Source organism: Peromyscus leucopus, chromosome 3 (genome assembly GCF_004664715.2).
Source record: "Peromyscus leucopus breed LL Stock chromosome 3, UCI_PerLeu_2.1, whole genome shotgun sequence".
Lineage (NCBI taxonomy): Eukaryota > Metazoa > Chordata > Mammalia > Rodentia > Cricetidae > Peromyscus > Peromyscus leucopus.
In genome coordinates, this window is record NC_051065.1 from 110,689,347 (window position 1) to 110,716,218 (window position 26,872).

The window sequence follows — 26,872 nt, forward strand, 5'->3', positions numbered from 1 at the left end:
TAACAGTAGTTGTCAAGAAGGGATAGACAGGGAGGCGGGTGGGACAGGTCACACCGGAGCCTCAGCATAGTCCCTGCACATTTTCCAAACCAGCAGAATACCCAATGACAAGAGTGAATCCTAACATAGATTCCACACTTTCGTTAGGGGTCGTGTTTCAATCAATGTTGGTTCATCAGGTCTGAACAATGAACCACAGGAAGACAAGGGAAACAAAGGCTGTGGTGGGGTGGGGGACAGGAATGCGCTGTACTTTAGTTATTCTACAAACCTGCAACTGCTCTGAAAGTGTATTAATTAAAAGTAGAATCTCAGCCAGGTGTGGGTGGCTCATGCCTATAATCCCAGCACTCCGGAGAGAATGCCAGGGGGACTGAGCTTGAAGCAGCCTAATGAGTCCAAAGTCAGCCTGGTCTGCAAAGTGAGACCCTGTCTTCAATCTCTGCCCCCACCTCAAAAAGTCTCCTGGAGTAGTTTGCAGTCCTGAGGTCACAGCAGATGTATGGCCGTGAGTTTTCACTTCTTTCTTTACTGCTATATCCTCAGTATGCAGAAAAACGCTTAGAATATAGAAATTTCTCCACCAGAGTTTGTTGAGCAAACAAGTGAATTACAACTCCAGCTCAACCTCCTGACAACTACAGAGAGGAAAACAGAGGTCAAACTACCCAACCCAACATTTTTACAAGGAAAAGGAGTTAAAAGTAAAGCAGAGAATGAACTGTCTTTTTCAGTAAGGAACCTACAGGCAATTTTAAACAGTAGGAGAAGTGAGTTTCTGAGGTCCTTACACCTTTCCAGTGTTCACTTAGCCCCAGACACTGAGCTTCACGGATGAGTCCAAGTTAGCAAGGGCGAGACATTGCTCGATCAAGAAAGGCTGCCTAATGTTTCTCTTTGCCTGCCTCTGGGACAGCAAGTCATCTGAGTGTCACCTAAACAATGTCTCTCCACTCCCTCAGGAGAGTGCCTATCAGATGCCACTGCCACTGATATCTGCCTCCATCCCTGAGGACACAGGCTGAGCCTCCCAACACTGAGCAGAGATTTCTGAGGGCCTGGACTTCCTTCCATGCCTGCAGGAATGGAATTTGTCCTGGCATCTTGGCAGGGCAACATGGTATCAATTGGAGTCAGGAGACAGAAATCAAGGCAAGATCAGCCACTTCCATCAGAATTTCCATCTACATACAGACATCTTAAATGGAAAAGCCACAAGTGTTGATTATTCCTGGTCAAGGCCACCCTGACCACCAGATACTCTCTTAGCTTTATCTTCCCCCAAATTATTTTCCTTGTTTCAGACCCCAGTCACATACACCTGCTACCTCACAGACCCCAGCACACCCATGATGCTTCTGTGCACTACATCATTCCCCTCCACTAGACCCTAGCCCTCATGTTCCTGTGAGTCAGCAGAGCACCAGACTGTCAAGCCTCTTCTAGCCCTTGCTCAATCACAAACAGCTAGGGCTACTGCAAGGCTGGCCTGGCCTTTCCTGACTTAGAATAACAAGCCTAAGGCCAGTCTCTTACACAGTCCAGGCCATGGTCCATGCCTGTAGGAAAGAAAGCTCCTACACAGAACAATGAGGAACAACAGATCTCCCAGCCCCCAGGGCCTGGGCAGCTGTCTCTGGACAACAAAATCAGACAAAGCCAGACAGCACTCATGTTACTACCCGGCCCCTTGCCCCTAGCAGAGTACTAAATAGATTTTTCTTCCTGTTAGGAGGATAGAGAGGGAAAAGAGGGGAGGGAGGAAGGAGGGAGAGAGAGGAGGGAGGAGAGAGGAAGAGAGGGAGGGAGGAGAGGGAGGGAGGGGGGGGGGGGGGGGGGGGGGGGGGGGGGAGGGGGGGGGGAGGAGGGAGGAGGGAGGGAGGAGGGAGGGAGAGAAGGAGGAAGAAGAAACTGTAGGAGATGGCAGTTGCTAAAACAAGGTGGGAAGGGGACCCACTGAGGTCAGCAACACACCCCAGCTACTCTGAGCAAGCAGCTGTAAGGAGCAGTCTCTCTCCACTAAGGGCTCTACCCAGCAAGGGTTCCCATGAAGAGACCACCTACAAATGCTGGCTTGTGGGGGGAGTACCAGGAGTCCAAAAACCCACGGGCCCTGTCAACAACTCTTGTGATCCTTCTTCCTAGTGACCTTACCATCCAGGATGAGAAACAACATTTCTCATTCCACATTCCCTAACAGAACACAGCCTCCTTCACATGGCCATACTTCATGCCATCCCTGTGTATCTAGTATACCCAGAAGGTCCATCCGATGTGATGAGCCAAAAGGCAGGATGTATGGGTTATCAATGTGCATGACTTCTATTCTCAAAGTCCTAGACAGAGCAAAATAGGGTATAGCTCTCACCCAGAGCCTGAAAGTAACTGAATCATCACACTTACTATTTTGCACAATATCAATGCGCTTGCCAATTAGGTAAATAAGCTTATTTAAAAAAAAACAAAACAATGTGAATTTAGATGAACTGTGGGAGTTTTTTTTTCTGAGATTTTATTTTTATATATATAAGTATTTTTCCTGAATATATGTCTAAGTATGTGCAGTGCCTGTGAAGGACAGAAGAGGACATCGGAGCTCCTGGGACCAGAGTTACAGTTTTTAGCTGTCATGTGGGTAACCTTGGTCCTCTGGAAAAGCAGATAGTGCTCTTAAGCCTAAGCCATCCCTCCAGGTCTCACAGGACCCAATCTTTAACTGGAAATGCCGAGGTAACGTGTATGTACAGGGCATGGTGTTCACGGCTTTACTACCTGTGTACCAGGCACAGACCAAGATTTGGGGTACTGAGGTCTGGAGTCTCCCAGAGCCCTGTACCCTAACAGTCTCACGGCATGTGAGCCTATTCCAAGTGGCAGACACTTTAAGGGGCCATTGTAGCTGGAACCTGGGTCAAACTCACTGGGGCCTGCCCACAGTCAGGCTCACCTCCCCATTTTGCCTTTACAGGTGAATCTCAATCTCAGTGATGTGGAATGGCCTCAGGATGGAGGTGGGTAGTAGTCGGACTCCTAGGGAAGAGATCATCGATCATCACTGGAGAGAACCTAGAACTCCCACCAGGGAGAAGCATCCCCTGTGCTGGGCCACCATATGATCAGAACAGTGGTAGGACCTGTCTGTACAGATGTTGAGGAAGCAAGTGAAGTTAGGAGACATTATATATCCCCGCCCCCACCCCAGTCTCCTAATGATGGCCCACACACCTGCAAGGATCTTCCCAGGCCCTTAGCCTACAAGCTCTAACACACTGTTGCTCTAGGGCACCAGACCTCCCTTCTATACACTGAACATGACTGAGGTGGTCAGCTTCCCCATGTCTACACACATGAGGAGCGTGCCTCTCATTTCCTAGGCAGGAAGTATGACGGCACAGAAGCATTCTCCAAGGAGAACCCTTCCACCCTCTGCTCCCCACCATGCCAAGCAAGGTCTATCCAGATCCTAACTCAGGGGTTACACCCTGGCTGGGAGTCATCCAGCCAGTTAGGGTGCAAGCCCAGGTGTTCTCAGGTTCTCAGACTCCTAGCTGTGCTGTCCTGTGAGCAGAAGCAGCACAGGAAGCTGGATCACTCAGCCAGTGGCTAAGAGAACAGAGAGGGGATTGAGGGAGCCAGGATGTCCTGGAAATGTCTTCAGGGGCCACCAAAGGGCCGCCTGTCTTCACCTGCCACCGGAACATTCCCCTAGATCCACATGCCAGCTTCGAAATAGCCCTACGGTTCCAGGCAGAGGAGAAAGCTGTTTCAGCATTTGGCTGCAGCCTCTAAGACAGTCCTTCCCCTCTGGGGAGTTATACCATGATGTGCCTTTAAAAATAAAGTCAGGCCTATTTCCTGCCTCATCTGGAAGACTTTTGATCTGATCATATGATTTAGACTATCTCTTACCACGCAATTTCCCAAGCCTTTCAGCATATGAACTAAGTGCACTTGGTGAATCAAGGATGGGATTAAGAGTTGGCCCTTTAATGGTGTCCTCCTTATCCACCCCATAGATGACAAGACTGCCACACCATCAAAGTGGCACCAGTCAGCACCGCTGTTCCACATCCCCAAGCCACCAGTCTGCCATCTAGTCTGCTCTGCATTCCCACAAGAGCAAGCACTTGCTCTCTCTCTTCCTGGAAACACATGCTGTTAAAGCATGTCATTCTGGACTTAAATGCAAAAAGTAAGACTGCAAAACATATAGGAAAAAACAGGAGAAAATCTTTCAACTTAGAGCTAGGCAAATTCTTAGACCTGACCCTAAAAGCACAATCCATAAGATAAGAAATGAATGCACTGGACTTTATTCCCAAGTTTAAGGTAATTATAATGCGAACAAGTTTGTTAAATAAAATACCAGATTTTATTTAGGTAAAATATTTTCAAATCACACATCCAAAAAGGAAAAAAAAAAGTATCTAGAATATATAAAGACCTTACAAAACACAAATACCAAGAAGTAAAATAAAATACCTAGTTTGAAAATTTGACAATAAGCAAGAAGTCTGACAACATTTCAGCAAAAAGACTCACAGACTAGCTGGACACTGGGGTGCACATCTCTGAGAAATGAGATCTCCCAGTCAGCCTGGGCTGCACAGCAAGATCCTGTGTCAAAACCAGCAGAAATAAAATAACCCACGGGTAACAAATAAAGTAGGAGAAAAGGTTCAACATCAATGACCACCAGAAAAATGCAAATGTAAATCACAATGAGCTATATCTATATATCTAATAAGTACTTACCAGAATGGCCAAAGAACTAAAAGATGAAAATATACAACCAAATACTGACAGGAAAAAAACGACTAGGTTATTCATACATTGCTGATGGAAATATAAAACGGTACAGCCATTCTGGAAGAGCCCAGCAGCTTCTTAAAGAACAAAACATGAGGTGCCATGCAACCTGTCCACTGCACTTTGAGACGTTTAGCCCAGGGAAATGAAGATGTATATTCACACAAAAACCGGCACATGAATGGGCACAGCAGCTTTGTCCAGAGCAATCAAGAACTGGAAGATCCACAGGAGCCCTTCAGTGGGCGAAAGGTTAAACGAAGTATGATATATCCACACCATGGAATACAAAGTACCAACACACAGCTGCACCAACCTCCAGAGAGTTACACTCAGCACAATGACCAGTCCCAACAGCGTGCTGTACAGTTCCATTTCCATAACACTTTAAATGAAAAAAGAAAAAGTATAAATGTGGAGAAGACTAGCAGTCTGGGTATGGAGCAGGAAGGAAGTAGGTATGCCCACACAGCAGGGACTCTAGTGGGGATGGGGATGTTCTGGGTCTCGCCTGCATCAATATCAACATCCTGGTTGTGAAGTTTTACAAGACAGAGCCACTGAGGACACTGAGGTAAAGATATTAAGGGAATTTCTATTTCTTACAGCCACTTGTCAATCAACAAGTACCCCAAAGTAAAAAGTATAACAAGAACAAAACACTAGGCAGTCACAGCTCCCCAAAAAGGAACTAATATACCAGAAAGCCAAGGATGCGCGCGCACATGCACACACACACACACACACACGCCCCCAACAGGTTTTTGAGAGGTCATCCAGAAGAAATATCTGCAAACGAGATCAACTTTAGGGCAGGCAGGCAGACTGACTATCTGACACCAGGACACCTGAGAAACCAACACCCCCAGAGCACGACAGCAAGGCAAAAGCCATGTCACCCCAACCCTGAGGCTACAGGTGACAATATGAAGCAAGGAGAGAGATCCAACTTTCCTCCATCACGGAGTCTGTGGTTCAGGAGTAACTTCCCAGCAGCCCTCCCAAAGACGGTATCTTTTTATCTTCCCAAGGCTCTGTAGCGACACTGCTGGGCAGACGACACCGCTGGGCAGACGCCGGTGGCTCTGGAGAGAACAGGCCCTGACTGCCACTGTGCTGCAGCCTCCCCACACTCACGTTCAGCGCCCAGTGAAGAAGGTGGGAAGAGAAACCACAAGCTGGCAACTCTGCCTCAGTTGTTTGGGTTTGAAATGCATCCAAGAAGTGAGGAAATGGCATAGGAATCTGCCCTAGAGTGATGTCTTCAAGGGCAGGTAGGTCCCCATTATGGGCAACTCTGCTGGCATTACCACAAAGGAGGCTGGGGCTCTGCAGAGGCCTGGCAGCAAGATCACGTTCCCGGATGCGTCATCCTCTTAGAGGTAGACAGCCATAACCCCTCAGAATGACCAGCTACAAAGAGGATCGGGAGGATCAGCCCGAACTGCAGGCACGCACGGGGAAGCCTTTCCCTGGATCTGCAACCCTTAATGAGAATGATACCACCAGCTGCTCCAAATGAGCTCACCTGAGGCCAACAAGATGCTTGTAAAGCAAACCCATTCGGGAATAAGCTGGGCAGAAGCATCTTGGCCCACACTCTGAGGTCTCTGTCTCTCTGTGACCTCAAGGAATACACCTGCAGTCTCTGTGCCTTCGCATCTGACACTACAGAACTGCCCCTCAGAGGGCACACAGGACAATGCCTACTACATACACCAAATCTACAGACACTGTTTTAGATATCTAAAAGGGTGGACACTAAGATAACTTCTGATCCTCTTTATTTACAGAAATGTCCGTTTCATATGCCTGTCAATATAGTAATTAGCTAGCCTCTCTTGAAAACTGTTAACCTTTGCACAAATGGGTTGAATCTGTATTCCCGATATACTGCCCAACAATGGCAGGCCTTGTGAAAGAAAGGCCTGGCATAAACACACACACATTTCTTCCACTTGGGCTGGAACAGCTGAAAATGGCCCCCAGGTGTGAGCAGGCACAATAGGCTCTGCCTTCTTTGCAAGGTCATCCCGCAGGTCAAAGTCAAGCCAGCCATTTTCGGATTAGGTGCATGTGCACAAGAGGCTTCCCCAAGTGCTAACTGGATTACAGAAGCCACCTGCAGGAAGTGGGGAGGGGGAGGAGGGGAGAAGGAAATGGCCCAGTTGGAATGAGGCTGTTGATATGGGCAGGAGCCAGCCCCTTTCACACGGGAGGTTGTGCAACCAGAGCAGCTCTGCTTCCAAGCTGCAGCTCACGGAGCCCTGGAGGGTGTTCAGAGCCCGCGGCTGGAAGAGTGGCTCCTCCCTCCAAGTCTTTCCTGGTTTCTCAAGCATCAGGCGCAGCCTGTATTCCCACTGGATCCTGTACTATATTGAGAGAGAGGGAGAAAGAGAGAGGGAGGGAGGAAGGGGGGATGAACACCACCCAAACATCTAACAAAAGCCAACACTCAGCAGTACAACTTCAGCTGCCGGGTTCCCAAAAAGGCAGGAACTTCCATGACCAAGTTGGTATTCCACAAGTGCTCCCCTGCCTCGGCTCCCCCAGCTCTGCAGCTGGTGTTCCTTCACTTTCTCGGCAAATAACTTGCAGATGTACCTCTCATCTCCCCGGCTTACCACCCCCACTCTCAAAGACCGAGGAGGGGAGAGAGAAGGAAAAGGACCCGTCATGACTGTGTGTGATTTGGCAGACTCTCTAGGAGGCCACATCGGCTCCTTTCCCAGAGAAGGGCTCACTTCAACTGGGGGCAAAAGGACGTCTGCGCTGCAGAATCCCCAGGAAGCTGCCGGAACACAGGGCTGCTCTCTTTGTAAAGTGGGAATTTTCTATTTTGAGGCTCAGTGGTGGTGGTACCCAGCATCCAATGAGGCTGCAATTCTGAGACCACAGGTCCTCCTCAGCCTTTCAGCAGAAACTTGCTGGCTTGCCTAACTGCCTGTTTGATGACAAAGAAAAAAGACAGAAAGGCAAACTGTCCCCCAAATGGAGCTAGCCATGTCTGTTAGTCCTGCTAGCACCCGTGAATGCCCCAGGGTCTCCCTGTGCCGGCTGAACAGTGGTAAATTACACCCACTTTGGGGAGGAGGAAGAACGGAAGTCTAATATTAGAGATGTGGATCAGAGTCCACAGGGTACCAACTGAGATTTCCAAATTCCTGAGTCCTAGAACAAAGAATTACAACAAAAACACACAGACAGTGATAGAAATAGGGAGCGTGTATTAGGGAAGAGAAAGGCATTCCCAAGAATGGGAATGGGCTAGACAGTGGGGCAGGACTGAGACTTTTGTCAAAGCCTCCTGCCCTAAGCCTGGTGACCCTCTGCAGGTCATTGCCATCACACCTATCTTCTCTTGAAGACTGTATGGGCTTTGCTTGAACTTTTGTTTCATATAGCCAGGCAGGGAAGAGTTTCCAGTCTGCCAACTGGCTTCTTCCCTTGCATTAATCTCTGATGCCTGCTTCTCTATGCCATACACTACTGCCACAACCTTGGTAAAATGACGCTTTATCTGAAACCTTTCCTGTCATGTGTCTATCAGCAACATGAAGGGACCTCAGACAGTGCTCAGCCCTGGTATGATGATTATCTGTCCACCTTTCTCTGCAGCTAGATGGAGTTGCTTAGGAGAAGATGACCTAGACCAGTTGTTACTGAGTTTCTCCTGGACCCCTCCTAGAAGCCTCACAGGAAGCATGGCAGCCTTAATGTACAACTCTGGAGTCCATTACAAACCAGTCTGTACCCTACTGCTTTTCTTTTATTGTTAAGCCTGAAAATTGCAAGGAGAAAGACCATATCCATGAGTGCCTAATTAAAGCAAGCTTTATTTTAGAGGTGCACCTGGGACTGGCCAGCTGGCTGTCCAGCCTAAGTTGGGATTTTAGAGCAGCCCTGGGTGTGAGGAAGACAAGGCTTTTTATAGCTCTGGGCAGGGGGGTTCCAAATGGGGTTTTGGTAGGCAAAATAGGCAGGGTCATAAGTATAACAAGTTAGTCACAACAACCTCCTGAAACAAGGACATGATTGCAAGGTGGTCGTAACAACAGGTAGTCCTAACAAGATGGCCATAACAACCCTTTAGAAACAAAGGTAGGATTGCAAGATGGTTATTAACTTTTTGAAACAAAGACATGATTGCCATTCCTGGAACAGGCAGTACAGAACCATTTGTAGTTACGGTTACAGGTGGGGCATGGCGCAATCTCTGAGAAACAAAGGTTTAATCAAACAGGAATGAACCTAGTTTGTCTTCACTATAAATTTGCTTTTAAGCCTAAGATGGAGGCAGGCTGGTTCTTCATTATCTCTTTTGCTTACTGATGATCAGGACTACAGCCTCTCCAGGGCAGAGGTTGTGGAAGCGGGAAGAAACAGTTATGCACAATGCCAGGCTGGGAACAGACAAAAGAGGGACCCATTAGAGCAAGGAGAGAATTGCATTCCTCCCCAACACCCCTTGTTAACCACCACATGGAACAAAGAAGTGCTCTCAAGACTCAGGTAAGGACAGGATTTAACAGACACTGGTAACTGATAGTCAGCAGAAGGATAAGTGGTATTAAAGCTGACTCTTGCCCGGAGGCACAATCTTCAACAGCCACCAGTGTTCAGATAGCAGTTTGTCTCCCGTCAGGTGAAGGCTCACACCAGATGAAGCTATGCAGAGCGCTCCTTGTCTCCTTCCCTCTCTAGTAACTTGGAAAGTCAGCTGGAGAGCCCCAAGTAGGTCACCAACGAACAACAAACTGAGCAGCCACACACTGGTAATAGCCACGGGTCTCAAGCATGCTCAGTATATCCGTGGTACTATGCTTATTGTCTACTGCCACTCAACTCTGAGCAGTGACTGCTTGGAGCCCAATACTCCAGGCAGGTGCCTGTCACCACACAGGTGACATCAGGAAATGCCTGATTTAGTCTCTTCCAAAATCCAGTAAGCTTGGGAAGGACACCTGAGCCCTGGGGCTTCTCTCCCATATCTCATATAAACTTAGGCAGTGGTCCTCCATGGCAGGACAACAGCATGTAGGAAGACATAAGCTAATTGTCTTGTCCCATACAGAACTGTTGAATCGGAAGACGGGGACCAGCTTCAACACCAATTGTCTTTCTTCTCTTGATGACTAGCCTAATACTGGCCTTTCAGGGGATGCACTCACACAAAGTTTGAAAGAAAGCTAAGGAAAAACAAAGGTAAGAGTCTCACCTACTCTTGCATCTCAGATGAGAGGTAAGCACTCCTGCCCCAACACACACACACCACTTCAAGACTATTAGCAATGGAGTTCTACATCCAGCAAAATTACACCTGTAACCTTGAACTATGATCTGTCTCTAAAAATACAATACACAGGGAAAAAAAGAAAAAGGATATTAGCAGCTAATTATCACTCAGTATACATTCACCTGTGTTTCAAGCCTAATTTCCAATGGTCATAGCTCAGGTTCTGAAGCCAGGAATAATTTGCAAAGTTGAGTGAAATCCCTGTATTCCTGGCTTCCAGGCACATGCTCATGGAGGGTAGGGAAGGAAGGCATCTGTAGATCACAGCTCTCTCCCCTTTAAGGTTTGCTTCTCAATTACACTTTCATTATTAACTGATTTCTGCATGGGCTGCTCTCCCAGAGGATCTAGATTTGACTCCCAGTACCCACATGGCAGCTCACAACCACCTGTAACTCCAGTTCCAAGTGAAGGGATGTCATCTTCTGGCCTTTGTGGGCACCAGGCATGTACACTGTGCAGAGACATAACAACCACACACATGAACTAAAATAATTTAAAAATGTAAGAGAAGTATTTCTAAGCAACAATGAAAACTTCAAACAGCGGTATTACAGTGGCAAACAAGTGTGTGTGACTAACTGCTGCTCAGGTGTCTTGTCTAGCTAGGACACAGGTCGAGAAGAGCAAAGAGCGCGGCATGGTGACAAATAAGGTCTGAAGTGTTCCTCCCCTGGAGGAGTAAGGCGGCCCCTACAAGGGTCACGTGGGAAGTCGGCTGCAGCTCAGTCAGAGCCCACCTCACGGCAGCAAGGCTCCCTGCTCTGAGAGAGAAAGAACCACTGCCACTGTTCAGCGGTCTCGATATAGCAATGCGGAGGAAAAACACAAGCCCTTCCTCAGCAGAAATGATGGCGGTTTGTCAGACAAAAGGACTGTTGCCATGAGAATCAGAAGTTGAGTTTCCTGTACTTCCAAAAAAAAATTTTTTTTAAATCTTGAACATAAAAATCTGCTGGCAGATTCTATTCCTTTTTAAAGTCTGTTTCTTTTGCTGAGATCTATTTTTTATGAAATAAGCTCCCTCACTCCAACCCAATCCTATTAAAAGCTTTCCTTGGGTTTTCATGCTTTCTGTTATTAAGGACAAATGGCCTCAGCATGATTCTCAACACTAATGCAAATAAACCTGTTCTTTGGCAAATACTTTAATTGAATCAGATTCCTTCAATCAGAAAGCATTAACCAATTGAAAGTGTGCTGGATGGTCCCAGTTCCCCAAACTCTCAAACTCTTTTTGATGCCCTGATATTCAATAAAGGCACAAAACTGAGTCTCCTCCACGAGGCCTTCCCAAGGAAGGGCAGGGAATTATGAGCTGAAAACCTAGTCCTGAGTAAGAAAGTGACAAGGAGGACACTTTAAGGCTGGCATCCAGAATGGCAGATGTCTGCCCTGAAAGTCACAAACTCACTACTTAAGTCTCAAGTACCAATAGGAGTCCAAGCAGAGGGGTAAATGTGTTTTTTGTAACATTGCCCTCTTCTCAAGTTCCAGTCACAGGAGCAGAGTGAAAAGCTGAGAGGATACTTTACCATGTTTCAGTTCCCACAGTCAACGTGTAAGTGGGGGAGGGGAAGCAACCTGTCCCAAGCCACACTTGTACCAGTGACAATGGGAGACAGGCAGACAACTGGTCCCTGCTTTCCTGAGATGTTTATTGACAATTTACCCCAAGAATGCTGCCCAAGCTTCCCTAACTCACATGGCTCCAGCAGACATATATTCTATTCCACAGATCCTTCATCTATTCAAAAAAGGGTTGGATACAGTAGTACTACTCCAAATCCTGAGGCAGGAGAATTCAAATTCAAGAACAGCCCAGACAACACAGTAAGACCCTGTCTCAATTAAATATGTCTTAAAAGTCCTGGTATTAGGCAGAACTGGAGTTGTGTTAGTAATATGCTTTCCTTACAAGCACAATGACTTAATTTCGACCCTCCGAAGCCATATAACAATATTGGGCACAGCAGTGCACATCTGTGATCCCAGTGCTGGGAGAAGTGGAGACAGGAGGATCCGTGGACTCACTTGCCAGACAGTCTAGTCTAATTAGTAAGCTTCAGGTCTACGAGAGACTCTGTCTCAAAGAAGGTAGATGGTATTTCTGAAAATGGCACTTAGCCTTTGGCCTCCACATGCACATCTGTGCAAACACACAAACACACACACAAATATTTTAAAGATGCTAGGGGTATACCTGGACAGACATTTGCCTAGCAGATCTAAGGTTCTGAATTTAATCTCCAGTACTACAAAAATTACGTCGCTTAAACAAAGAATGGCGAGGTAAGGACAAGAAGTGTCTATGAACTGCCATACCTTCACGCACAGCATCTGGGGAAAGCTCTAGACCCAAGAGAGGAGCAGCCAAGGAGGCACCCACAACGTCCTTACAGAATGCTGACACCTTTTTTTTTTTTTTTTTTTTTTTTTTTGGTTTTTCGAGACAGGGTTTCTCTGTGTAGCTTTGCGCCTTTCCTGGAGCTCACTTGGTAGCCCAGGCTGGCCTCGAACTCAGAGATCCGCCTGGCTCTGCCTCCCAAGTGCTGGGATTAAAGGTGTGCACCACCACCGCCCGGTGATCTCGAACTTCTGCCCAAGTCAGATGGGGACGAGAGTAAACCAATGAGGTGGCTGCCAGCATGAACCTGCATTCTCCACACCGAATCACAACAGAAAGGGAGGCTTTTTTTTTCCTTTACATATTTCACCATAGTCTAATGGAAGAAGAGGAACAGGGCCAAGCAGCCCAACTGCTCCCTGGCACTGGTGCCAAAGAATAGAAATAGATTTCTCGTTAGTAGAGCAAGGGAAGTTCAAAGAGCCACAGGCCCAGAGACTACGTCAGGGGCACTCCTGCCACAGGTGGAGGTGGCTCAGATCATCTGTAAGGGCATTTCGTCCAGCCTCGGTTCTACCACTGTCTTGCAACTAAGACGACTTGTGGAGAGCTGCTCCCCGCTGGCCTCCTCAGTCAGAAGCAGGCGGAATGAGACCAGCACCTGCGCTCCAGTGAGTGGGCACATGGCCTTGTTAAATAAGGACCGTGATGGGCGTGGCCGGCTGCTCTGCACTCCAGCATGCCTAGAGCTGACAGGAACTGCTAGTCTGCAACCTGGGCTTCCAGAAGCTACAAGTTACAAGCATCTTCGAGTGCTGTGCTTCATGGACACACAGGGATTATCACATCCCTAATTAGCTTCACATAAGGCTAACTGACCTAATTTACCAGCAATTAAACACTCTCCAGATGCTGTGCACAAAGGCCAAGTAGATACAAAGGAAAACCAGGCTTGGCCTGTCTAAAACGGATACAGCTTTCCCAAAAGCACCTCGCAGAACAAGGGCTGATTCACGTATCTTATGGTCCTAAAAGTGAGAGTTCACCAAGGTCCACAGAGCTGTGACTAACCACCAGTCAGAAGCAGTGGCCATGTATCATGTCTCATGGGATAACAAATGCTTTATGTTCGTTCCACTCCCCGTTAGTCCTGGCCTTGCTCATGGGGAATGTGTAAAGGATAAGGAACACATTTTGTAAATGAGGGGAAAGAGGTTCTGAGAGGGCAAGTCATTTTTCCAGAACACAGAGAGTGAGTCATAATTCTACTCCCCAGGCTCTCCTGCACGCTACCAGGCCTGATAAAGGGTTAAGCTCCAGGGCAAAGTTCACAGGACACAGCACCCCCGAACACAGTGCCTGTGGCCAGCCAGAATCAGATCTGCAAGCTACACCAGCAATCTTATTAACTTCCTGCTAAGTCCCTCTGCTCAGCCGGCTGAGCCTGTGTTGAGAACACGATGTATACAGGTGGGACAATGAATCCTAAAACCAACAAATTAAAGGTATGCAGGGAGCAAGTGGAGATGGGAAATTCAGTATAACAAAGTATTCTGCTGGGGAAGCTGCCAATAAGACCTGGTAGCAATCATTCATGACTCAGGGCATATGTGGAAAGACCACTGAGTGAGCTTAAACCAGTGGCACTTCACCTGATGCCACAGGAATGGGGTGGAGCCAGGTGCATAATCCCCAGAAAAGGCTAGGAGCAGCTTAAATGAGAACACCCCCAAAGCTCCCTCCTCTTCCTTTCTGGTTAAGCCCCTGTGTGCCTTTTCTCATTGTCAATGTTTTGTCTACAGTAACCCACGGCGCTCGGATTGGAGTTTGAATGTCCCCCACACACTCAGGTTTTGCATGTTTGTTCCCTGGCTGACGGTACTGTTGGGGAGGCTGCAAACTCACAGAAGCAAGGGCCATGCAGCAGAAGCATACCACCAGGAGCAGGCTTGTGGGGGTTACCAGGACCCTGCTTCTAGCCTCCTTGCTTTCTGGTATAGCACCATGTGGACAGCCACAAGCTCCGACTGCAACCCGCTAATTCCCTACCCTACCTGCATCCCCGCCTCTGAAGGGTCAACCCTCTGAAGCCTCGGTCCCGAATCAATCTTTCCTTGTACAGGTTCTTCCCCCAGGTGCTCCGTGACAGAGATGCACAGGCGGCTACCATACACAGGTTTGTCTCAGCTAACACCTGGCAGTGACAGACAACTCCTTGATGGTAAGATGACTCCAGAGCTCTATGGGTTTACCAAAATCTACTGTACAAAGATGAGACTGACAGAGTTCATTCTTTGAATCTACTTTATTAACCCAAGCTGGGACTTAACTACTAAAAGCAAGAGATCTAGTTCTATGTACCTCTAGCGGGTGTGGCAGGGGGACGGACTAATTTTCCCCAAGTTAGAAATGAAGCAAAAAGTCCAACCTAACACTATAAGCTTCCAAACAGCAAAACAAAGTGTTTGCTATGACCATTACTAGGCACCATTAAGAAAGGCTACTGTTAACCAGAAAACACAGGACCACACATGCTCTTGCTAGCAAGTGCCAGCAAGCACCATGGCCCCTCCACACACACAGCCCAGGGTCTCCAGGTGGCACCACTTACAGAAAGAGAGAGACAACACTCGTGGAGGCAGCGCCCAAGGATGGTATGGCTGTCAGCTCATTGTTATTGAGGTACCTGTAAGAACAAGAAGCAATTCATCACTTGGAGCATTTAAATTAGTTAAAAAAATCACATACAAGAAAAATAACAAATCAGTGCTGTAGTTAACTAGAGTAAGGCTACAATGAGATGTGAGATAAAAGATATGGAATTTAGAATCAGTTTTTAAAGAGAGACAAGCCATATAAAGTTTAAAAAAACAAAACAAAAAAAAAAACAAAAACAAAAACAAAAAACCCTAACCACTTATCATACCCCTGGTAAGAAATAAACACCAAGAGGAACTATGTTCTGGCTTCCTATCAAGCTCAGAGATCAGACAAACAGGAATAGTAAAAACTGGCCATGGTGAGGGTCCTAGTCAAATGTGTTCCCATGACCATCAACAGAAATGGTCTTGATGAACTAAAATAGTCACAAAGGATTTGGGGGGTAGGAAGAAGGGAGTCCTCCTAGTTATTCTGGTTCTATGTCCCAGGCACGGGGCAACATGAGAATGAGGGCTGGAGCCTCTCACTCCCGGCTACGGCATTCCAGGGGCATTCAGTGTGCCTCCTCTGACGTATCAAGGGGGCTGGACTCACACCCTCATCTATTTGAGGTTCCAGCTTAGTTGGACTTTGATGAAGCCTCTCAGTGATGTTTGAAGAAAACAAACAAAAACAAATGTACGCGCTTCTGCAAACTGACATTTTGAAACTCCTCTGAAGACGGGATTCACTCTACAGGATCCCCTCCCATTACAATATTCTAAATCCAGATTTCCACAGTTAATATCTTTTAACAGAAGGGAAAGCCCACAAACCAAAGCACAGCCTGCCTGTCTACAAAAGCTGTTCAATCTGGCCTCTTTACATGGGCATGCATTTCTAAATCTGGGAAGAGAATCCCAAGTCAGATTTCCAATGTAAGCCCAAAATGCCCTAAGAAACCCAGGGCACAAAGTCAAGCTTCTGGGGAGGATAGGCTAGAAAGACATAAGCTTTAACAAGAGGAATTGAGGGGATAAAAATGGGCTTTCTTGTTCCCCATTTCTTAAGGGAGGTGTATCTTGCAAAAAGCATCTTATTCCATTTGAGGACAAGACCACAGAGATGACAGCTGTATTCAAACAAGTACACAGCTTGGATACTTGTGTGCAGAATATGGCTGTCTGCCATCTTTTCCGAAATGAATAGAAGGTCGGGGCTTGAATTATCTCATCTGCTTTCTTCAGTGCCGAAGTCAGTTAGGGATGAAGCTTGGCAATTACTGACTGTGGGACACAGAATGCCTTTTTCACTAGCTCCATGGCTGAAGCATCTGGCAGGGAGAAGGCAGGTCTGTATCATGTGGCCAATCCTTTCTCCACTTAAAGAGCCCTTGTTTGTGGAAATAGACAATTAATTACTTTAACAGTCTCTTATCTGACTGCCCCTTAAATCACACAGTTTCTGCTTCTCCTTATCTCTTCCTGCCCTGCCATTTCCCATCACAGTGTGGAAGTACTGAAAACTCTCATCAGTCCTAATCTCAAGCCATAAATCTTCGTAGTACCCACCAGTATGCTGATTACTAGAAAGGACCCTCACATCTTATCAGAGCGAGAAAAACTGCCGAGAGCCTGTTGCCAACAAGTCATCCTGCGTAAGAAGTCATTTCTAAGGATTACTGGCAATCAGAGGGTGGAGGTAGTAGTAAAAACAACAGTAGTGCTTTGCTAGAGACTTACTGAGGTGGGTACCATTCTAGCATTCCCATGCATTACACCTCATCTTTAGATTCCTAGATGTAGGTCCCAGGAACATCCCAGTACAACAATGAAGCAGCCAAAACACTGAAATGTAAAGTAACTGGACCAAGGTCACCACAATACATGATAACGGCTTAGGGAGTCAAGCCTTAAGATCTAGGTTCCTAATAACTACCCATTGCTTCTTTGTAATTCAACCCAAATTCCATGTGCATTAGATAATTTCGTCCTGGCAGCAACTTTGAGTCAGATACCAGCAACTGTTGTTCCCTACATTATAGTAAGTTTAAGTCCATTTATATACCTAGCCTGGGGTCTTATGACCCCACACTAGCACTTCACATGTACGACACAGCCAGGAAATGAACAAAGATGGACAAATCAAAAAAGAACATGCTCACAGGCTAGGAAGCATGGGACAGGCTTGAACACTCACAATCCCTCGGGTAACACCACGGTTGTTTTCCTTACTGCTTATCATAACTTGATTTTGAACTTGAAACAAAGAGTATGAGATTCAATGCAGGTAAACTTCAGGTGAGGAACCTGGTCTCAGGCCAGCCCTGCTATGTATATGACATATCACTTCACTTAATACATACCACAGAACTAAATGAGTGAGGCTAGCTCTTCACATCTCCATGAGCCTGCTGGAAGTGGATTATGCAGGAACAGTAGGTTGGGGCTAAAGATTAACAGGGAATTGTATGTCTTGATGAGCAGTCTCGGAGCAACAGGCTCAGTCAGAAATAGCAGGCTCTAATTTCAACAGGGCTGCCTGATTTATGGAGAGGACAATTGGAGCCCAAAGAAGAAGAACTACCCGAACAGCTAGCTAACTTTTAGAACATTTCTAAATGATAGTTCAATGTAAGCTGCTGGCTCCATCGCTACTGGCTCCCCAGTTCGTACTGAAGGAAAGAGAATGCAATCCTCAGAAGGCAAAATTGTCAATCTCACTCTGAGACATGAAGAGCTGTTTGCCAGACTGAAATAGAGACTGATCAAAAATAGCACTGCTGGCGCACTGAAGGAAAGGAGGTGCTCTGGATGGTTAACAGTCTCCACGAATACAGGCATTTTAGAGGTTAAGGAAAGTGTGTGATGAAATACTTTCACTATCTAGGGTTCCACACTCTTCCATTCCTCATGCCCTGTGCTCTAGCAGCTCCCTGCTGACTCCACCCACCTACCCCCACACCCAAAACTTTACTTCCACTCAAAGCACTACAAATCTTCCTGAAATGCCTAGCTTTTATAAAACTTTTTCCTGATGATTCAGGACCAGAGCATGAATCATGGCCCAACCCTGAGTTGGTGGAGGTGTACGTAGGGTCAATGAGATACACAGACTGCCTGACCCCAGGACAGAACCTGGAGGTGGGACGCTTTCCCACTGACCCTTAAGATCAGCTGGGACACTCTGATCCTGCAGCTTTCTCTCAACGGTTCTACTTATAAGTAGCTTATTAAAGGAGTATTACACGCTGCAAGATGTGCAGTATCATAAAGGGCAGTTTGCAGTACAGCATCATCATTTATTAACGTGATCAAATTTGGCTTTAATAAACAATTTAAAACCCACCAAATGAGTAATTGGAGGCTATGGGGGTGGGGTGGGTTAGTGCCGTATTTATTTACTGAATGGCTGAAATGGACACATAACAGAGTTCCAAACACTCCAATGAAGAATATAAGGAGTATTCAGTGAAAAGAAAGCTTCCTTACACTCCAGGCCCCTGCTCTGCCCAAGAGGAAGTTTCTGGGACAGTTATGAGAAAGCTGCATGTTTCTCTTTCACACAGACACTTACATACGACACACACTCTTTCCCCTCAGGGATATATCACGAAGACCTTCTTTTGACCACCAGCAGAGTTTACTTACTAACTGATTTAGCCAACTGGCTCTTTGTAGACAGAGTGACTGCTGTGGGCTATCTCCTAACAGAGATGGAGCTGCAGTTCATAGGAGTCAGGTTGAGAGTTTGGTTGGTTGTTTTTACAAGGAAAAATCCATTAGCAGAGCAAACACAGGTTTTAAATCAGGTCCTCAGGTAATGGAGAATAATACTGACACAAGATTTCCAGGAAGGTTTGATCTAGAATTCCCTGCAAATAGCAGAATCTGCTCAAGAACCTTATAGAAATATATTCAGTGACCATCTGTAACCTGAATGTGTCCTGGGAACCCTCAATCATCTCTAGATTACTTAGCACACCTAAGACAATGTAAACGCTCGGTAAACCATTGGATTATTATACTACATAGGACATAAGGACAAGAAACCAAGTACATCTGTAGGTGTCCCAAACAGATGCATTCTTCAACTGTCAAACCGAGGTTAGCTGAATCTACAGATGATAAATCCATGGATATGGAGAACTAGTTGCTTCAAGTTAATAATCACATATGACAAGAAGGGCCAATGCTTAGTGTGTGCCCAGCTCTGCTCAAAACCTGAATAACACACCAGCCTCTCAGGAGTACACTCTACTACAAATCCACCTCTAACAAAGAGACAAAGGCAGTCAGCAAGCAGCTGAGCAGGGAGATTGGGGCATGAAGTCAGACAGCATGGATTGTTACATTACAGAGGACTTGGTTCTTCTGTTCCTCCCCAATCAAATGACCTGCAGCGTGCCATGTAACCTTGCTAGACCGTAGTTTCCTCCTTTAAGAAGTGTAAATAATACAAGTACCAGAGTCACAGGGTTTGGGCAGGAGCCAGAAGAAATAAATCTAAAAGTGGGAAATACTTAGCAGTCAGTACTAAGAGCAAAAAAGCAGTCCATCCAAACATCCCTCAGTACTCCAACCTTCCTTTACATATACAACCATTGTAACCCTCCACGCGGGTGCCTGTACATGCACACCAGCAGGGCGAGGGGGGGAGCAGCAGCCTGGGACAGAGCAGAGTTGAGCCATAAATACCCGAAGGCAGGGCTTCCTTGCCCTCTCCAGGAAGCATTTAGGGCACAGCAGCAGAGTAGCAAGCACTCCCAAGCCACCCGTGGTAATGTGATCCAAGGGCCTTTTCACAGAGGACTGTATAAATAGCCCTCTTATTAGAGGACTCGGTGTCCAGCACTCTGGTGGAGGCACGCCCTGGTGGGCTTTCCTCGGGGTTGTAGGCAGTGAAGACTGTGACTTGAAAGCAGCTGCACAAGGCCATGTCCTCCAGGGGCCTCCAAAGGGCTTGCTTTCTCTCTCTACCCAACCCACAACATTATGTGGTTCTAGAGCCTCCAAAATTAAACCACCGCTAAGCCACAACTACTGCGCCCGCCTTTGGCTCCGAAGACTGCAAGGCCTGGGAGAACTGACCTGAGCCAAGTTCATCTGGAAGTGCTGGTGTGTTGACGGCAGGTTGTGTTCTTTTGGTTTGGGCTTTTTCCTTCCATATTCTTACTTAGCTCCCACCACTCACTGCTGGTACCTCTTGGAGTCACCAGGATTTTATACAATTCTCTTAGGGAAAGCCCTGGGTCTCCACCAGTGAGAAGTTAGTGTTGCTGCTCTGGGCATGATGAATTCAAGCCACCATCTGCAGAGGTAGGAGGCCGTCCGTGGCAAGAAGTCCAACCTGTCAGCCTCAAGGATGTGTCACTAAACAACTCACTCAGCATGGGACTGCAGAGTTCCAAAAGCAGGAAGGAATCACCATTCACCTAAGTCAGGAACTACAACAGGACTGACCATGGTCACTACATCAAGGCCATAGAAAGGGAAAGGGAAACCGAAGAGCCACGTCATTTGTGCAGGAACAGATCCAGAACCAGAGCCGCAAGCCCAGCTCTCTTGCTACCCCACCAGGAGGCCTGGTGGCTACAGAGCACTGAGTGGGCTGTGGTGCAGGCCGCCTGTACTAGCTATGAGCATCAACTCTTAAGGAACCTGGGGTTGATGGAGGTCACAGCTGGGGGTCAGAGAAGTAAAACAAGAAAGAAGGAAGCCTCTATGAGCAAGGAACAGGGACGGAGGGAGATAAACACAGGAAGTGCTCTTCGGAGCACTTACCACATGCATGAATGACAGAACACAGAATACATTAACAGAATTGAAAAATATGTGTCAAAATGAATGCAAAACACAGTCCACAATGAACAAATTTAAAAGTTTAAGACAAGATGGATTAAAAGCAGCACGACCAAGCCATTCTGGTACTGAGGCAAAAGGAAAAGCACCAGAAACATCGATTCTGTCTTGATTTAGACTTTTAATGATTTTGTTCATGTGAACTTCCGAAAACATTCACCTTGCCTTTGAAAGTACAACATCAAAATATCCATCCTCTTGGCTGGTAAGTTTTGGTGCCCTTGTGACATCAGTGCCTAAGGACAGACCCTTACTTGCCTCACCCCAGTCACAGACCTAATTCCATATTTCATTTGACCCAGAACAGCATCTAACATAAAGCAGACATGTAAATTAGTACAAATGAAAGCCTGTGATGTCACAGGAAATGCCATCATTTTAATCTCTCCCAATAATAATATCTGAGACTGACACAGAATTTGAACATATAATAACCTCAAGAGTCAACAACATCCCAGACCAAAGCAAAGCACTGAGTTATAAAGCCAACTGGCTCATGATAGACTAAGCTTATCAACCTGGATAACTAGGACTGGCTGAACTGTGTCCTCTTCCTCAAATTAGTGTGTTGAAGCACAAACCTCTAGGACATCAGAATATAGATATATTTACAAAGAAGGCTTTTAAACACAGTGTTAAGGAGACTGAGGCTGCAGCTCAGTGGTAGAGTGTTGGGCTAGCATGGTCAAGGCTCTGTGTTCAATCTCCAGCACAATTATAGGAGAATATCATTGATGTCATATGAGTGGATCCTAAGTGATGGGACTGGTGTCTTTATAAGAGGAAATCAGGATACATCACGAGAAACCAAGGATCCATGTGCACAAAGGAAAGACCATGTGAAGACTTAGACCATGTGAAGACTTAGCAAGAGGCAACCATCTGCAAACAAAGGAAAAAGAGCACAGTAGAAGCCGGTCCTACAGGCTTGGGATCAGTCTGTGCTGTTGAAGCCAGCAGCCTGTGGGATTTGTTACTGCGGTCTTGGCCCTCTTCACATTTCATCCTCCCACCCCTAACTAACTGACCTCATGGGCAAATGAAGGGCCAACACAAGGTATTTCCAAACTCCTTCCAACTCTGATGTTTAACTCTAGAAATCTATGCTTTGAAAAAAGACATAAAAACCATATAGTCTGAACATGAGGATAGGGAGTGTAGCTATTCTGCAAACTGTATCAGTGAATGAAGCTAAGGTTTCATTACATAAGATGCTATGATGGAACAGAAGAGTAAACCACAAGGACTTTTATCAATCGCCTGTAGTAAAAATACAAAGAACTTAATAACCCGATGAAATATCTCTAACAGTAGAACTTGATAATAATTTTATAGTAGTTTTATATAAATATTCATATAGAGCACAGACTATGAGTGGGCTGGGGATTTGGGGGGGCAGAGACATGATGGGATGGGACTAGAATGGGAGGATCAGGTAGTAGGGGGAGATGGGGTTGAGGGAGAGAATGTAGGGAGAGACAGCTACGATTAAGGGACATTCGAGGGGAAGTATGGGAACCTAGTGCAGTGGAAACATCCTAAAACATATGAAAGTGAGCCTAATAAAGTCTCCAAATAATGAGGGGAAAATTTAAATTACGTATTTTTAAATGTGTGGATTAGTAGGTAAGCCAGTTATAAAACTATAAACACCTGTAACTCTAAGCACTCAGGAGGCTGAGGCAGGAGGATTGTGACTTTGAGACCTGCCTAGGTTACACAGCAAGAACTTGTCTCAAAAAACAAAACAACAAACAAACAAACAAAAAACCCACAGAAAAACTGAAATATACATTTTGATTCTAAAACTATGTGCATATATGTATGTAGTTTGCAGAAAATAATCACAGTGGCTTGCTCTGTGCAACTAACATGAAATTTCTGTAAAGTTGCTACAGAGCTAAAATTCCCGATAATCCCAGTGCATGTATCAAAGCAGAACTCATTACAATAAAAAAAAAATGACTAGCCAAGCAGTGGTGGCAACACATTTAATCCCAGCATTAGGGAGGCAGAGGCAGGCAGATCTCCATGAGTTCAAGGTCTACAGAGCTAGTTCCTGGATAGTCAGAGCTACACAAAGAAACTCTGTCTTGAAAAAAAAACAAAAACAAAAAACAAGAATGACTGGGGACTGTATTAAAGGATGCTCCAAGAGGTAGCCAGCCTGATGTTCAATGGCAGCGATGCTTGGCTCGCTAGGAGGTACAGGGAAGGTGAGCCTCTATTGCCCATGCTTTTATGTCAGATTCATGGGAAACACAGACGGTGGGCTGGCACCAGGTGTCACCACTGACTAAACTATTCCATCTCTGTGGGACCTGTGAGGAAGTACCAGGACAACATTAGTACCAATTAAGTACCAATCAGTCAACAGGGCTTTCCATCGAAGGGCACTCTCTTACACAACCATCAGGTAACCATGATTTTCAGTATGCCTGTTGGCACTACAGCATGCCCTTCATAGAAAACAGGGGCTGCTGTTAGTCGGGCAGTGGTGGCGCATGCCTTTAATCCCACACTCGAGAGGCAGAGCCAGGCAGATCTCTGTGAGTTCAAGGCCAGCCTGGTCTACAGAGCGAGATCCAGGACAGGCACCAAAATTACACAAAGAAACCCTGTCTCGAAAAACTTTAAAAAAAAGAAAAGAAAGGAAAGGAAAAAAACACAGGGGCTGTGGCAAAGGCAAAGAAATTTAATATGGCACCACTTTATCTACAAGGGCTACACTCCTCGGCCCGCCAGGATACCTGGAACCTCACATATAGTCTTTTTCCATATGTAAGTTGTAGTAAGAGAACGACAATAATTAAAAGAATACTTACAAAATAAAATGTATGTGAATTCAACCTCTTACACCAAATCTTACTGTATTTTCATCTTTTCACTTAAAGGACCTACTTCAGAGCTTCTTTTTGGCCTGCCCCATTGTCAGTAACACCAATTCTGTGATTTGGGCCATTACTAGGGAAAACTGGCATAACTTAACATAAGCACCACAATGCCATGGCTGACAATCTGATAACTGGGCCAGTGGCATGGACAGTGTACACAGTCTGGACAAATGGATGATTTGTGACCTGGGCAAAAAAACCCGCAAGACTCCACTGCACTGCTCATAATGAGTGCAACTCCAGCTGTCCACTGCTTACTTCTGGAATTTTCTACTTTGAATTTTTGGTTGACTGTGGGTAACTAAAACCATGGGTAACTAAACTTTTAACAACTAAGAAGAGGGATCATCCTAGTGCCATTTGTCAGTAAAGACCCATATGCAAATGTCCCTTCCTATAAGCTGAGACCACCCACCCAGGAGAGTGAGAACAGTACAATATTCAAGGATTCCCCCAGATCTTTCTGCCCTCCATCCCTATAGGTTTAGGGGAACACTCACACTTCCTGCAGATTCGTCAAGTCCTTAAAACCGTCAGAGTCAATCTCGGAGAGTCTGTTATAACTCAGGTTTCTGATAAAAGAGAAAGTGAAAAACAATAAATTAATAGTTGACATTGCATCAGAGACTAAGAAACCTTTCCTCACTCACCAAGTCCCTCAAAAGAAACCCATTCCCTCTGCCTAGTGACCTCCCGTCCTGTTCACTGTTTGGTAACACACACTGAGCTTTGTAAACACACCTCTCCTCCTCACCTGCTTCAGTGCACACAGAAGAAATGCACAGAGCACAGCTGGAAACCCACACTGCTGAGTGGACTCATGCAGACTTCAACAGGCCCAACTGGCTACCTAACACTTGAAAAACTAAGGTGGGCCAGTCCTAGTCCAAATGCTTTGCACTGTGTCAAGTCCAGGGCCATCTAGTTTTTCAAATTACATTTACTGGGACTAGAGGGGTGGCTCAGCAGTTAAGAGTACTTACTGCTCTTGCAGAGGACCTGAGTTCAGTAGCCAGTACCTACAAGGCTTACAACTGTAACTCAGTTCCAGAGGACCTGACACTCTCTTCTGATATTTGCAGGCTCATACACACACACAATGCATATACATATACTCAGGTACACACACATATAAAATAAATATTTTTAATTACATTTATTATTTGTGTGTGTGTAGGTCAGAGCCAACCGTGTGCACCTTTAACACTGCCAACCTTTAACACAGTTCCTCATGCTGTGGTGGCCCCCAACCATAAAATTATTTTTGTTGCTACTTCATAATTGTAATTTTGCTATTGTTATGAATCATAATGTAAACATCTGTGTTTTCAGACTGTCTAGATGACCCCTGAGAAAGGGTCACTCGCCATCCCCCGCATTGTGACCCACTGCTGCTCTAAGCCACACATTCCTATTGTTATTTTGAGAGAGGGTTTCCCTATGTTGCCCTTGCTGGTCCGGAAATTGCTATGTAGACCAGGCTGGCCCAATAACTCAAGAGATCAGCCTGCCTGCCTCTGCTAGGGAACGTACCATCAAGCCTGGCCTTAATGACTTTTTAAAAATTAATGTTTAACTAAAGTATCAACATCAAGAACTAGTTACAGAAAAAAGAGATCAGGTTGTCAGCACTTCACATTCTAAGGCAGCAGTTCTCCACCAAGAGTGATTTCACACACACACATACACACACACACACACACACATGCACACACACACACACACACACGCACACACACACATGCACACACACACACACACACGCACACACACAACACACACACACGCACACACACACACACGCACGCGCACGGCAATGTCTAGAGATATGCTCAGCACTGGTGGAAGGCGGCACTAAGACCTTGTGGTTTAGAGCTGCGTATACGCTCAAACATCCTGCCACACCAAGCAGCCGGTGTCCCACAGCCAGGCATCCAGCACCTCAGGGTCAGTACTTGGTCTAAACAAGAATTTAAGATTAACTTTAAAAGTTCGGGAGAATAGACAAAGTTCAAGTGGCGTTTAGAAAATGAACACTACAGGATTCAGAATAGTAAGGCTGTGTATGAACACAGGATGCCTACCACCAATGAATAAAATTAGGAATGACAATCACAAGAGAGGGGAGCCAACTGGTAGGGATGTATGCTGGGGATAACCCCATCAGGGAAGCCACAGAGGTACTGTATTCAGATAACAGCACCCATCCTGTTCAGAACTGGGCCTCTCTCCCTGGCACTGCCAAGCTATATAGCCTTCGTGGCAGACAGAGCAGGTTTGGCAATGATCACTCAGCTAAGCTTCTTTAAGCACAGGCTGAGCACAGCCAGCCTGATCCATCACGGACAGAAGCCACGGGAGGGATCAAGATGAGTTTCCCTGCCTCAAGTCCACGCGGGCCCGCGTGTGGGGAGAGGGTGATACGTTTCATCTTGGCTATTAGTTCCATCGACATTAATGCCAATTAACAAGACTACCAATCATAAATGGCAACTATCTTTTAAACTTACTCCAGAGACATTTCAATCAATACTACCCTAGAGCTGATAGCCATTTCACTGTGAACTCAGAGACATTCATCTAAATAAAAGTCAAACTGCACTTGAAACTAATAGCCCATCTGTGCTCATGGCACAGTCTGAATTAAAAGCAATTTGTCCAGAGATTAAGTTACCATAAAGATTGAAGGTGGTAATTTTTAAACCACACACTGAAGTCAAGTATGAGCTTGACTATGCTTGGGAGGTATTTATTAATGAGTATGGAGACATTAACCGCTTAGACCTGGGAAAGGAAATCCAGTTTGAGAGAATTCCCTACATAGTAAAAGGGCTGACTGGACTATCGTTTTCTGCTTTGATGAGATTATCCAAAATGGCATGGGGATACTGTCTTAGGGGGGAAAGATAACACAAAGCTTACATCATCACAGGGAACTGGCATGGGCATACTGAAGAGAATTTAATAAAAGCTCTCAGAAGCCAGAGCAGGTAGACGAGCAAGCAGACTAGGTGGCTGATGGACC

The 26,872-nt window shown here is 46.0% G+C and overlaps 1 protein-coding gene across 1 annotated transcript in view; it reads right to left on the reverse strand.

Annotated features, from left to right (window-relative positions):
- Positions 1 to 26,872, reverse strand: part of Lrig1 (leucine rich repeats and immunoglobulin like domains 1) — a 105,315-nt gene that overhangs the window by 41,060 nt on the left and 37,383 nt on the right. Inside the window, 2 exon segments of the mRNA XM_028855353.2 lie at positions 15,064 to 15,138; positions 24,348 to 24,419. Of these exon segments, the coding sequence (XP_028711186.1) occupies positions 15,064 to 15,138; positions 24,348 to 24,419 (147 nt within the window).